This window comes from Mauremys mutica, chromosome 14 (genome assembly GCF_020497125.1).
Source record: "Mauremys mutica isolate MM-2020 ecotype Southern chromosome 14, ASM2049712v1, whole genome shotgun sequence".
NCBI lineage: Eukaryota > Metazoa > Chordata > Testudines > Geoemydidae > Mauremys > Mauremys mutica.
The window spans coordinates 37,550,511-37,565,366 of record NC_059085.1 but is presented as its reverse complement, the minus strand read 5'-3'; the positions used below and the strand labels follow the sequence as shown (position 1 = coordinate 37,565,366).

Genomic DNA, 14,856 nt, shown 5'->3' with positions numbered 1-14,856 from the left:
TATTTATGCCACCTTAAGGCATAAATCCTTTAGCTCGCAGGTAGCAGGTACAGAATGAGGGACCAGGGTGCCAGGATACACAGCAGATGCAACCTCAATGACAGTGGAGGAGTGGGCAATGATAGGTCAGCACAGTTGACAATGTGGAGGACACTTGTTGGAAATATGTAGTGTCTAGCCAGGGTGCCCTGGGGGTAAATTTCCAGAGTACAAGACATTTAACTTTGCTGGACTTGCCCGAGTGTCATATATCTGCATTGATTTTCTTTACAGATGAATCCTTTAAATATATAGTATAACATAACATAATATCTATCTTTAAAAAGGGGAACTAAGAGGACCCAGGGAATAATAGACCAGTCAGCTTAACTTTGATACCTAGACAGATACTGGAACAAATGATTATACAAGGAATTTGTAAGCTCCTGAAAGATAATAGGGTTATAAGGAATAGCCAGCATGGATTTGTCAAAAACAAATCATGCCAAACCAACTTAATTTCCTGATTTTGACAGGGTTACTGGCTTAGTAGATGCTGGAGGGAGGCTAACTAGATGTGATGTATCTTTTGATATATTCCCACATGACATTCTCATAAGTAAACTAGGGAAATGTGGTCTAGATGAAATTACTATATGATGGGTGCACAAATGGTTGAAAGACCGCACTCAGAGTAGTTATCAACTGTTGGTTGTCAAACTGGGAGGGTCTATCTAGCAGGGTCCTGCAAGAGTCAGTCCTGGGTCTAGCACTATTCAATATTTTCATTAACGACTTGGATAATGGCGTGGAGAGTGCACTTATAAAATCTGCAGATGACACTAAGCTGGGAGGGGTTGCAAACGCATTGGGAGGACAGGATTCGAATTCAAAACAACCTTGACAAATTAGAGAATTGGTCCGAAATCAACAACCTGAAATTCGATATAAGTAAGTGCAAAGTGCTACATGCACGAAGGAAAAAAAAATCAAGTGTGCAACTACAAAATGGGAAATAACTGATTAGATGGTAGTACTGCAGAAGGGGATCTGGAGGGTATTGAGGATCAGAAATTTATTATAAGTCAACAATGAGATGGAGTTGCAAAAAAGCCTAATATCGTTCTGGGGTGTATTAACAGGAATGTCATATATAAAACATCGGAAGTAATTGTCCTGCTCCAATCAGTACTGATGAGGTCTCAGATGGAGTTCTGTATCCAGTTCTGAGTGCCACATTTCAAGAACGATATGGACAAAATTGGAGTCTGGAGGACAGCACAAAAATTGATAAAAGGTTTAGAAAACCTGACCTATGAGCAATGGCTAAAACATCTGGGTATATTAAGTCTTGAGAAAAGATAGCAGTCTTTAAATATGTTTAAGGGCTCTTATAAAAAGTATGGGGGTCAATTGTACTCCATGTCCCCTGAAGATAGGATAAAAAGTAATGGGCTTAACCTACAGCCAGGAAGATTTTGGTTAGATATTAGGGAAAACTTTCTAACTATATGGGTAGCTAAGTTCTGGAATAAGAATAAGCTTCCTAGGGAGATGACGGAATCGTCATCATTGGAGGTTTTTAAGAACAGATTGGACAAACACCTGTCAGGGATGTTCTCAGTTTACTTGGTCCTACCTTAGCACAGGACCTGGATTTGATGACCTCTCGAGGTCCCTCCCAGCCCTACATTTTTATGATTCTATATACTACAGCATTTTGTAGATATTTCAAACTATTTTTAACTATATCGCAAATTAACTAGCAGGAATGAAAAGCAAATTATTTATTCATCACACCATATCAGGAGGAGAGTGAACAGCATTTTACATGGATAGAGGTAGCACTAGCTTCTATATACCCCTCAATTCACACAAGAACTGATATTTTCCTCCACAAAGCTGATTCCGTAACACTTGCAAAAGAGCACAGTGGGTAATGGATAAAAATGATTAGTGCTCTAGCAAAGAGGTTTAAGAGAACTTGATTCTATGAAAGTACAGCTGCCTTTTCTAGTATTCACATAAGAAGCATTATTTCTTGCTCACTGCAGGCAAGTGTCACTTTGAAATGGATTTTTTGTCCCCTAAAATACAAAACTTCAGGCCATTTACACAACATCAGATTTTTTTTTTTTTTTTTTTTTTTGTAGGTGAAATTCTGCTATGTTCTATTTTGGGTCATTTAGGCCACTGTAGCAGGGTGGACCCTGCTCCGGGGTTTTAAGGGGTTAAAAGTGGCCTGACAGAGCTGAGCTGATTGGGGAAGTGGCTACAGCTGGGGGCCACGCCCCAAACTGAGGAGCAGGGCCTTATAAAAGGCAGGGAAGCTAGGGGCCCAGACAGTCTCTCTTCTGCCTTCAGAGAGAGATGGGCCTAGCTGCTGGGAAAGAGAGACCAGGTACCTGAGTGCAGCAGGGCTGGGGAAGGCTGAGGAGCCGGGGAGCTCCAGCCTAGAAAGCCCCAGGCTGCGGCCTAGGAGTGGGCCGATAGGTACTGTGGGTTGCAGAGGGCGGCCCAGGGGTAGGACAAAGCAGCAGGTCCAAACCCTCCTTGCCAGGGATGAGTTGGCTGAGACTGCAGTCTGCCCAGAGTGTGGGGCTAGACAATGACTGGCAGTAGCCATACACTGAGGCAAGGTAGGGATAGAGGGTGAGGGTTACCTAAGGAGGGGAGACCCAGAGAGACGGGGGTTATTGTCAGGGGGCAGCACCCCAGAGAAAGGGGCACCGGGTCCAGGGAGGGACACGGGGGCCAGACGAACAGGTGGATCACTGGCCTGCAGAGGGCGCTCCGGCGCTGGACGGAGCTAATTCCATGAGTCACCAGCAGGAGGCGCCGCAGGGGTGAGTACCGCCCTGTTACAGCCACACACTTTGGTACAGGGCATCTTTCTGCTCTGAATCTATGAATCAAAATGTATTCTCCAGTGGATGTTTGGAGGTATAATTTGCCCCCTTATGCTCTTCAATCTTCATCTCTGACACACTCAAGGATGCTCAAGTCCCACAAGAAAAAAAAATGAACATAAATCTTCAAAAATATGTCCTTACATGCCTTCTTAAAATGAAAATGGATGTTCTTCCATAAATTATTAGAGTTTGCTGCAAACTCTGAGGAACATACACTTTTGGAAACAATTTGGAAACTGAAAAATACATAAATAATATAAATGTTGATAGATTTGGGGCATAATCATTTCTGAAATTGCTGAACACTTCCCTGAGGTGCTAAGTACCTTCAACTCCCATCCCCAGAAGTGAAAATGCTCAGCAGGTTTCCGGATTGGGCCTTTCAGCTTACAGTATATGCCATATTTTTCTGTAAACTGAAGAAAATAACTTTTTCTATCATTATATTTTGCATGTGGCCATGTGTTATAGAAACAGGTCCAAGCTGAAACCTTGGGTCTAAGCCAGTGGTTCTCAAACTAGGGCCGCTGCTTGTTCAGGGAAAGTCCCTGGCAGGCTGGGCCGGTTTGTTTACCGGCCACGTCCACAGGTTTGGCCGATCGCGGCTCCCACTGGCCATGGTTTGCCACTCCAGGCCAATGGGGGCTGCAGGAAGGGCATTCAGCACGTCTCTCAGCCTGCACCGCTTCCTGCAGCCCCCATTGGACTGGAGCGGTGAACCACGGCCAGTGGGAGCCGCAATCAGCCAAACCTGCAGATACGTCAGGTAAACAAAGTCCCCCCCCACCAGGGACTTTCTCTGAACAAGCGGTGGCCCTCGTTTCAGAACCACTGGTCTACACACCCCAAATTTGCTTTGAACTTTGCAGCTAAAATTACACCGAAGTTCATATTACAGCTCAGTGGTCAAACCCAAAATTTTTTAAATTTTTTTTTAGTGTAACCCAGAAATGGAAAATTATTTTCTCTCACCATAAAAAAAATGCATTGAACTCATCATTTTTTTCAACCTGAAACAAAATGTTTTGTTTAGTTTTTGAGAGCTTATCTTTGTGTTTTAATAAATCTAACTACATTTCTAACCGAAATATCATTTAAAAATGAAAAGTTAAAATGTTTAATTTTAAAAATGTCAGAATGAACCATTTTGACTTTTTTAAAAATCCCTTGTGGGAGAGGTTGGGGACATGAATCTATTGGTGGGAATTTGACGTGATTTCACAAACAGATTTGGCTAATCTGAAACTGCGATTTTGCCAAGGAGCAATGACCAGGGAGGAAGAAAGGCTGCTCTGGGTATCCTAGCTGCCCCAGAACCTTTCCTAGGTATCCACCGACTCACCCGCCTACACACCATCTTATCTCCAGGTCAGATGCTGGGGGAGGGTTAAGGCAGGTGCCTCTGTCTAGTCGATGGGGAATTGCCCAGCTCTAGTACATATCCAGGCCTGAACTTACTGGCTGGGGTGTTATATTGCTATATGCCAACCCCCCCTCCAATACAAAAAATTATCTGACAAACAGTATTTAGGCAAACTAGGCAGGAGCCCAGTCCAACTCCCACTGAAGTCAATGGGGAAAACTCCCATCAACTACTAGAGGAGTTTGATCTGCCCTAAATACTGGCATATGATACTGTTTAATACAGGGGTTCCCAAACTGGGGGTCAGGACCCCTCAGGGGGTTGTGAGGTTATTACCTGGGGGGGTCTCAATCTGTCAGCCTCCACGCCAAACCCCACTTTGCCTCCAGCATTTATAATGGTGTTAAATATATTAAAAAGTGTTTTTAATTTATAAGGGGGGGTCGCACTCAGAGGCTTGCTATGTGGAAGGAGTCACCAATACAAAAGTTTGAGAATCACTGGTTTAATACTGCACAGACAATCTAGGAAGTTTCTGGAAAGTGTAGGGGACAATTTCCTGGTGCAAGTGCTGGAGGAACCAACTAGGGGAAAAGCTCTTCTTGACCTGCTGCTCACAAACAGGGAAGAAATAGTAGAGGAAGCAATAGTGGATGGGAACCTGGGAGGCAGTGACCATGAGATGGTCGAGTTCAGGATCCTGACACAAGGAAAAAGGGAAAGCAGTAGAACAGAGACCCTGGACTTCAGAAAAGCAGACTTCGACTCCCTCAGGGAACTGATGGGCAAGGTCCCCTGGGAGAATAACATGACGGGGAAAGGAGTTGAGGAAAGCTGGCTGTATTTCAAAGAAACCTTATTGAGGTTGCAGGAACAAACCATCCCGATGTGTAGGAAGAAAAGTAAATATGGCAGGCGACCAGCTTGGCTTAACTGTGAAATCCTCGCTCGTCTTAAACACAAAAGAACAGCTTACAAGAAGTGGAAGATTGGACAAATAACCAGGGAGGAGTATAAAAGTATTGTTCAGGCATGCAGGTGTGAAATCAGGAAGGCCAAATCACACTTGGAGTTGCAGCTAGCAGGAGATGTTAGGAGTAACAAGAAGGGTTTCTTTAGGTATGTTAGCAACAGGAAGAAAGTCAAGGAAAGTGTGGGCCCCTTGCTGAATGAGGGAGGGAACCTAGTGACAGAGGATGTGGAGAAAGCTAGTGTACTCAATGCTTTTTTTGCCTCTGTCTTCACAGACAAGGTCAGCTCCCAGACAGCTGCACTCTGCAGCACGGTATGGGGAGGAGGTGACCAGCTCTCTGTGGAGAAAGAAGTAGTTCGGGGCTATTTAGGAAAGCTGGACGAGCACAAGTCCATGGGGCCGGATGCGCTGCATCCGAGGGTGCTAAAGGAGTTGGCCGATGAGATTGCAGAGCCATTGGCCATTATCTTTGAAAAATCATGGCGATCGGGGGAGGTCCCGGATGATTGGAAAAAAGCTAATGTAGTGCCCATCTTTAAAAAAGGGAAGAAGGAAGATCCAGGGAACTACAGACCAGTCAGTCTCACCTCAGTCCCTGGAAAAATCATGGAACAGGTCCTCAAGGAATCAATCCTGAACCACTTAAAGGAGGGGAAAGTGATCAGGAACAGTCAGCATGGATTCACCAAGGGCAAGTCATGCCTGACTAACCTAATTGCCTTCTATGACGAGATAACCGGCTCTGTGGATGAGGGGAAAGCAGTGGATGTACTATTTCTGGACTTTAGCAAAGCTTTTGATACAGTCTCCCCAGCAAGTTAAAGAAGTATGGGCTGGATGAATGGACGTAAGGTGGATAGAAAACTGGCTAGATGGTCGGGCTCAACGGGTAGTGATCAATGGTTCCATGTCTAGTTGGCAGCCGGTATCAAGTGGAGTGCCCCAAGGGTCGGTGCTGGGGCCGGTTTTATTCAATATCTTCATTAACGATCTGAAGGATGGTGTGGACTGCACCCTTAGCAAGTTTGCAGATGACACTAAACTGGGAGGAGTGGTTGATACGCTGGAGGGTAGGGATAGGATACAGAGGGACCTAGACAAATTAGAGGATTGGGCCAAAAGAAATATGATGAGGTTCAACAAGGACAAGTGCAGAGTCCTGCACTTAGGACGGAAGAATCTCATGCACTGCTACAGACTAGGGACCGAATGGCTGGGCAGCAGTTCTGCAGAAAAGGACCTAGGGGTTACGGTGGACAAAAAGCTGAATATGAGTCAACAGTGAGCCCTTGTTGCCAAGAAGGCTAATGGCATTTTGGGTTGTATAAGTAGGGGCATTTCCAGCAGATCGAGGGATGTGATCATTCCCCTCTACTCAGCACTGGTGAGGCCTCGTTTGGAGTACTGTGTCCAGTTTTGGGCCCCACACTACAAGAAGGATGTGGATAAATTGGAGAGAGTCCAGCGGAGGGCAACAAAAATGATTAGGGGGCTGGAGCACATGACTTATGAGGAGAGGCTGAGGGAACTGGGATTGTTTAGTCTGCAGAAGAGAAGAATGAGGGGGGATTTGATAGCTGCTTTCAACTACCTGAAAGGGGGTTCCAAAGAGGATGGATCTAGACTGTTCTCAGTGGTAGAAGATGACAGAACAAGGAGTAATGGTCTCAAATTGCAGAGGGGGAGGTTTAGGTTGGATATTAGGAAAAACTTTTTCACTAGTAGGGTGGTGAAGCACTGGAATGGGTTACCTGGGGAGGTAGTGGAATCTCCTTCCTTAGAGGTTTTTAAGGTCAGGCTTGACAAAGCCCTGGCTGGGATGATTTAGTTGGGTTTGGTCCTGCTTTGAGCAGGGGGTTGGACTAGATGACCTCCTGAGGTCCCTTCCAACCCTGAGATTCTACGATTCTACAGTATTTAGTTACTACTATGTCATATTTCCAGTCTTTTCTGAAGATTGAGACTGAGATCATAGATGTAGACTCCCTCTCTATCCGGGGGGGAGGGGTGCTCAAACCCCCTCTCCCCTCCACCCCAGACTCCACCACTCCATCCCTTCCTCCAAGCCTCCACCCCACCTCTTCCCTCCCCATTCCATCCCTTCCCCCAAGCCCCATCCCCCTTGCCTCTTCCTGCCCCTGCTCTTCTCACTCCGTCCCCACCCACCCCCTGCCTCCCAGTGCATCCTGCATGCCATGGAACAGCTGTGGGGAGGCGGTTGGGGGAGGGGGAGAGCTTGGCTGCCAGCAGGTGCTAAGCACCCGCTAATTTTTGATCCATGGGTGTTCAGCCCTGGAGCACTCACAGAGTCGGCACCTTTGTAGCCAGCCTGGTGTTCTAAAAGCAGACAGGTAATGCAGGAAACCTAGGCTCACAGTGGCTTCAGATCTCCTTTCCCTCCAGGTAGCAGAGGAAGGGAACGCCGTGGCAACTGCACACTTGACAACCATAATCTGACTGCACAAATTCTTCCTGATAACTGATCCCAGAATTGCTCATCTTCAGAAGAGGACACTTAACGTTCCTTCTGACCTTCCTTTGTTCACACCCTCATATAAGGGCAGGTTTTCCAGTTGTGAGATATTTCAAGGCAGTCCAAGGAATCAAGATTCTGAAGGTTCTTAGGAATTTATCTTAACTGGTCTTCATTTAGAGGCAAGTGTGATTAGAGATAAAAAACTGCTCGGTTGAGTGGGAGGAGCAGATGGTACCTTGAGGCTCACATAAAGCAAGTTACATATACTTTTTCCATCAAATAAATGTCCCTTTAAATATTTATTTTACTTCCTAGAGAGTTACCAGATATATGGGGTTTGGGGGTGTGTGTCTTAATCTCATTAAAAACAATAACCCCAACATTTGTCTTTCCATTTGGAACAACCAATCCTTCACCCAGGTGTGTTTACTCATGTATAAAGTCTGAGCTACCTAGCTCTGATGATTTTGGTTGGTTGGGGTTTAGTACCTGGATCTTGAATTTCTGCATAGAAACGACTCCCAGAGCTGTCTCACAGCAGCTCCTCTTAAAATATAAAAGCATGAAAAAATAATATGGGTTACTGCTTATGTTCAAAAGGGAAATCAAAAACTGCCAGATGCCTTGTACCTCTCCATCTCAGTATCTCCCCTTGGGCAATATTTGCAGCTTCCCTATGATACACAAACATGAAAGAAACTAAACTTGAAATAAAAAAAAATAGCAATTTACATTCTGTCAATTTAGCTCGAGTCAAGAGGAAGGCTTCACATAAGCATCTGCAGCTACTCAATGACTAAAATTAATAAAAAAGAGCTAGAAAACATGGACTAACTTTGATCATCACTTTAATACAGTTGCTTTAAAAGCATTTATATCAACTTCCAGTGCATTCACATTTGAATAATGAGAGCCACATTTTTTTGTTCTTCTACATTTAGTCTACCTGATATGTTTAACCTTAAACTCAGCCACAGTTTCCTCAGTTGCTTTCATTGTTATTCAGTGAACGTACACAGAATGACTAAGGATAATACCAGTTTGGCAATTGTGTTTGTGTTTCAAGAGAAAATATACAGTAATAAAAAAGGACTGGTACATAAGACAGATTGGGCTGACTGCAACTAGGGCTTATGTGAAGCTGCTGAAATTTTGGTGGTCAGAAACAGCTGGCTCAATTTGTATGGTTTCATGGCTCACCTGGAGCTTGCACAACCTCCATGTCAGTTTCAACAAGAAGCTTCACTTGAAAACCCTGCCCCTCAGCACCCATAATCTTTGGAGAGGGGGTGGTTCAATTTTCTCTCCCTCAGATCATCAATGGGGGGATCTTTGACCCATTCTTCACAACTAGAATGATCAGATGTCCCAATTTTATAGGGACAGTCCCAATATTCACACTCACTATCTGGTCACCATATTCACAACTGGCATTCACATAAGGGCAGTAAATAGGACTGGTTCCTGCCCATCCCTCTCCAGCATCCTGGAAGACTTCCTGGGAGCAAGATGCATGTGCATGCCTCATCATTAAGCAGCAGTGGGACCGAGATATGCTACTCCAGTCTCACCCTGCCTCTGCTAATACCCCAGTCTGGAGCCTGAGACACCCCAAGACAGTATTGTGATGAGAGAGAGGAATTTCTTTTACTGTGACTTGACATAGAAGGGGAAGTGTTGGCATAACCGTGCCCATTTATAATTATTTGTATTATGATAGTGCCTAAAGGCCACCAGCACTCAGGATGGGGTCCCCCCTGTGTTAGGTGCTGTATAAACACACAGGAAGATAGTACCTCTCCTGAAGCTAATTTTCCAGGGCTATTACAAGCCTCTGCCTCTGAATGGGATTGCAGTCAGGCTCCCAAGTTCCTCTGATGAAGTGAATCCAGGCTATGGGGAGGCAGCAGGCCTGCTTGTTGGTCCCTAGAAGACGCTGGATAGGAGCAGCAGAACTGCTGGCTGACTACAAAAGTGCCAGGTGGCATGATGGGTAAGTGGGATAGTTAACTGCCAGGACTCTGGAAGGAAAGGTGAGATTGCAGGCCACTGTGTTGCCCCAAATGACACATGAAGGCAAGTCAGTGGGGGTCAGAGCCTATGAGAGAGGGAGAGCCTGGTATGGTAGAAATGGAAGGGATCCGGGTTAGCCCATATTCTCAGCTAAAAGTTAATTATAACACACGTGAGCCCAGGTAACACTGGGTTTTCAGTGCTAAAGGTCTGCATAGTTCCAATTATAGCTTTATAATGCTTTCAACACACGCAGCAGCAACAAAAATCACTTTTGCAATTTTGGTGAGATTGGATGATGCCACCCTACTTTCCACACAAAGGTATCAAATCAGCAGTTAATAGGAAATCCTGGGGAGCTCAAGTCTTGCTTTCAGCACACACTGTGCAGTAGCAATAACAGTTCAATCTTAGACAGATTTCTTGTATGTAAATAGCATCATTATTTCATGTATTACCACTGACCTTTGGCGCATACTAGGCAAGGTAGGGTTGTTCATCACCTTCCATTGATTTTTCAATTTCCAGTAAATTGGTTTTATCTTGAGGTTGTTTACGTATTAGGAATAAAAAATGCAGAAGCCTGACTTCAGAAAACAACAACAAGATTTTGAACTGGAGACCCTGTGGTTAAAAAGGAACCCTTTGCAGATATTAACATTTGGTTCTGCGGACAGAGGATTCTGCTCTCAGCTATACCCGTATAAATGGATTGTCAGTGGAGTTACTCCACATCCACACTGATGTATCTGTCAGAAGAATTTGGGCTTTCACAATATTAAATGTCAGTTACACATTCCAAAATAAATATATATATTGCTGAATTGCTTTCCTTTACCAACAAATGTATAGACAGTCTGGCTTATTAAAATTCATTCTGGCTTGCAGGAAGGGACTGATTTTTGTTTTTTGATTATAAGAACTAAGTTTTACTCAGTGAAATTTGTCCCATAGGCTAGGAAATTCCCTTTAAGACCAGAGGGTATTTAAAGAGTCATACTGACATCCAGCACAATTTCATAAAAGGTCAGAGAGGAAATCATGTCTGCCTTTTGTTCCAAACCAGCAGACAGCTACTGTTTCAAGTTCTAAAAGTTTATTCATTTCAGTGTTTTTATGTCCAGTGTTATGCAATGAAAATATCTACTGCATCCAATGCCAAATGCATTGTCTATCAACTCTGTGGTACCAGATTCACAAATGATGAGCACGGTATACAAACTCTGATACAGACATCAAATGGAAAGCTCTACAATATAGAGCTTCATTGAGCAAATTTCAAGATCTGAACATTTCTGAGCCTCTGTTCATGTAACACAAAAATACTATCAACAAGTATGGTTAGATGCTATGTTGAAGAGGCCCACATGGATGGAAGGGCAGTACATATATTTACATAGATAAATTGTTCACCTACCTCACGGTCCAACAATGCAGGTGATACCACTGTGACAATGTCTCCTTTCTCTGGATCAATGAAGAACATATTTGGAGATGGTTTGTCAGGAGTCTGCTTAAGGATATTATACCTCAAAAGAGCATTATCTGTACCAGGGTCATCAGCGTCAAAGGCCATCATGCGCATCACAGTGCTTCCTAAAGAGAAGGTAGACAAACAATATAACATGGTTACCAATATAGATTATGTGACAAGAATGCATAAAGCTCCTTTGGTTCCACGTGTGAGCATCACTAGGCTGTAATCCAACATCAGCTCAGGAAAACCAATAAAGAATTTCACCTGCTATTTAGTCTGTCAGTTTACTTTTCCTCAGGCTACTGATTTCTAGGTTGGTAACAACAGGCACATGTGTCTACCCTGCAGCAGACAAATGTATCTAAACCAAATACAGCATCTTCCCCATGTGGCTTTCATGTGTGGTCACACCCACATGCTTGCATATAACCACTCTTTCCTTTTCACACCATGAAAATAAAGAAATAAAAGAGTCTAGGATGTCTTCCAGCTAATAACAGACGAAAGAAGAATAAGAAAATGAAAAATGCAATATTAAAATGAGAGAAGGGTTTCAAAACTCTGTAGTATTCAGCCTTCTGAGCTTTGAGTTGATCAGAACTATTTGTGAATTTGCATGAATTTGCTGAATAATCCACATGCCCCCCCCTCAATTTTTTACATTGCAGTAGTTACGGCACTATCCTTAACTATTGTGGGGTGAGCTTCTCTCAATCCCTCCTTTTGAAACTGTTCTGCTGCTGTCCACAATGACTCCAAGTACAAATCCCTACTCCAAACCAGGCAGAGTGGGGGCTTGAACCCAGATGTCTTAGATCCCTAGTGAGTGTTCTACCTCCAAGGGGTCTCCACCGCCTCCTGGTGTTCTTTCCTTTTGTTTTAATAAATACAAAGCAGTACAAAATACCTAAAATAAAACAAAACATTTTATTTCGGGTCAAATTAAATGTCTGACTGAAAATTTATTTTTGTTTCAATTTTGGGGTTTTACCAAGTAAACTGGAAAGTTTTAGTTTCGGGTCAATCCAAAATGATATATTCTCTTTCAATATTTTGATTCAGCCAACAAATGGAAAAAAATCAATTATTTGCACTGTAGACACGAAACCATATAGTGATGCTCTGCAAATCATGTTCTTGCTAGTGGACCAACAACTGGAGAAGCCTAATCTTAGAACTCTTTCTCAGTCCCATTGCTCCTTAATGATGAGATATGCACATGCATCTCACCCCCAAGAAGAGTCTTCCAGGATGCTGGAGAGTGATGGGCAGGAAGATGTCCTGTTTCCTGCTCTTGTGTGGATGCCAGTTGTAAAGAATGGGCCTGTGGTTTCCCACTGATGATTTGAAGGAGAGGAAATTATGTCAGCCCCTCTCCAAAGATTATGGGTGCTAAGGGGCAGGCTTTGCAAGTGACTATATGATGTAGCCTCAGAAGATACCCTCAGAATTTACAGAACAGGGTCCTCCTTTCCCAAAAGATTCCCCAGTTCCTAATAAACCTAAATCCCTCTTCCCATCACCATTGTCTCATCCATGCATTGAGACTCTGCAGTTCTGCCTAATTGGTCTTGTACATGGAAGGAGAAGCATTATGGAGAATGCTACCATTGAGGTCCTGGACTTTAATCTCTTACCTAGCAGCGTCAATTTGGCCTCCAGGACCTCTCTCCTGACTCTCTATGTCACTGGTATCCACATGTACCACCAACACTGGTTCCTTCCTACTACTGCAACCTTTGCATGCAGCAGGCAATTTACCCCGTGGTTCTCCCGGGCATCGCAAACCCAACCACTAATAATCAAATCCCCTTATTACATTTTGTAATACTGGGAAACATAGCAAGGCATCAAGGGATAAGTTTCTTCTCTCAGAGCTGTCTGACCTTTAATCGCAGGTGAACAAAACCAACATGCTGTCAGATCTGTGTTATATTTCTCAAGGGGGGTAACTGCCTGAAGTGGCAATGAAGCAAAACCTTGGAGAGCTCATTTTCAAGGTCACTACAACAAAAGGCTCCGCTTTGTGCTCTGAGAAATACAACAAAAGAAAAGGAGGAGAAAAAACACATTTGACCAAGAGAGTTGAAGTGCTTGTTTCACAGTGCGCTATAATGTTGTTACATCCACCCATAAATGCAGTAGCCTTTGTATTTTCTGTTTGATTTCTAAGGGCTTGTCTACATGGGGAGCTATTCTGGAATAGCTATTCCTGATTAACTCCATGTATGGCACTCTTAGAATGGAATAAAATTGCCTTATTCTGATTTAGGTTAATCCACGTAGGATGTTGATTAAGCTAGTTTAGAATAAGAGCATCCACAGAAGGAGTTAATCAGGAATAGTTAATCTGCTTTGAAGTCACACCCAACCCTAGTCTGGATTCATTTTAATGGGTAGAATCAAGGCTTGTTCACATGGAGGTTTAGTGCGCAGCAAGCCAGGGTGTACATCTCAAGCTCACAAGCCTGCTGCATGCTTACTGGCCTCATGGACTCTGCTACTGCACACCAAAAGTTTGTAGTGTGCTTTGATCTACTGCTATTTCAAACAGCAGCACATCACAGCAAACTGAGCAACTTTTGGGATGCGATAGCAGAATCCAAATGGTTACTTAGTATGTGGCACACTAGTGAGCTGTACATGCATATCCTAGCTTGATGTGCATTATGTCTCCAGGTAGTCAAGCCCTCATCAAATCATAAAAATGCAAGGCTGGAAGGGACCTCAATATTTTCAGTCACAGTGGCATGAAACTCGTGTGATACTAAGGGCTTGTCTACATTACCCATTGGATTGATTTATCACGTCTAATCTAGATGTGATAAATCAACCGCCGAGAGCTCTTCCATAGACTCCAGTACTCCGCCAGGGCAAAAAGGGCAGGCAGAGTCGAAGGAAGAGCGTCAGCTGTCGATTTACTGCAGTGAAGACACCGTGGTAAGTAGATCAAAGTACGTTGACTTCGGCTACGTTATTCACGTGGCTGAAGTTGCGTAACTTAGATCGATTCCTCCCTCACCCCATGTATACCAGGCCCTAAGGAGTAATGGTACACTAACCCTCTTTCTGAATACTGCTGTTTGCTACACATGATCTTGAAAGGCATGGATAGAAACAATATATTGTGAAGTAAATTTCCACTGTTCAAGAGTTACTAATTCCAAATGGTAGCATTTTGCAGTCACTTTGTATAGATGTGGATGCTTAATATAGGTGGAGAAGCAGGTCCATTTTTTTCTGTCTTAGCTATTTCTAAGGTGTCCATGCCTCACAAGTTACTCTGCTTCTATGAGTCTCTGTAACCAAATTGAAAATAAATGTAAACAGATGAGGTTTTCTGAGGTTCAGTAATATCTCATACTGCTTATACGCCAGTACAAATCATCAGTGCTTGTACATTGTTGTGATACCTGTCACTTGTTCATACACATACACACATGCAGAATAGCAACTCTTTAGATCCAAGATCCCCTGATACTCTCTGTCCCACCGCACAAAGGGAAGAGTAGCTCTTTCAATGGGACCGATCTGAGTGTTACAAAGGCTTGTCTATCCAAACTAAAAATGGCCTGTGTTCAAATATATACCCAAACTAACATGAAAGCTCATTGCTGCACATTTCACACGTGCACACTAACAGCACAATAGTAGCTAGTATAT

At 43.6% G+C, this 14,856-nt stretch overlaps 1 protein-coding gene across 3 annotated transcripts in view; it reads right to left on the bottom strand.

The window, feature by feature from the left end:
• Positions 1-14,856, bottom strand: part of CDH13 (cadherin 13) — a 745,597-nt gene that overhangs the window by 221,927 nt on the left and 508,814 nt on the right. For all 3 annotated transcript variants that reach the window (XM_044987229.1, XM_044987231.1, XM_044987230.1), the window contains one exon: positions 11,134-11,312. In XM_044987229.1, the coding sequence (XP_044843164.1) occupies positions 11,134-11,312 (179 nt within the window). The remainder of the gene's footprint in view (positions 1-11,133; positions 11,313-14,856) is intronic.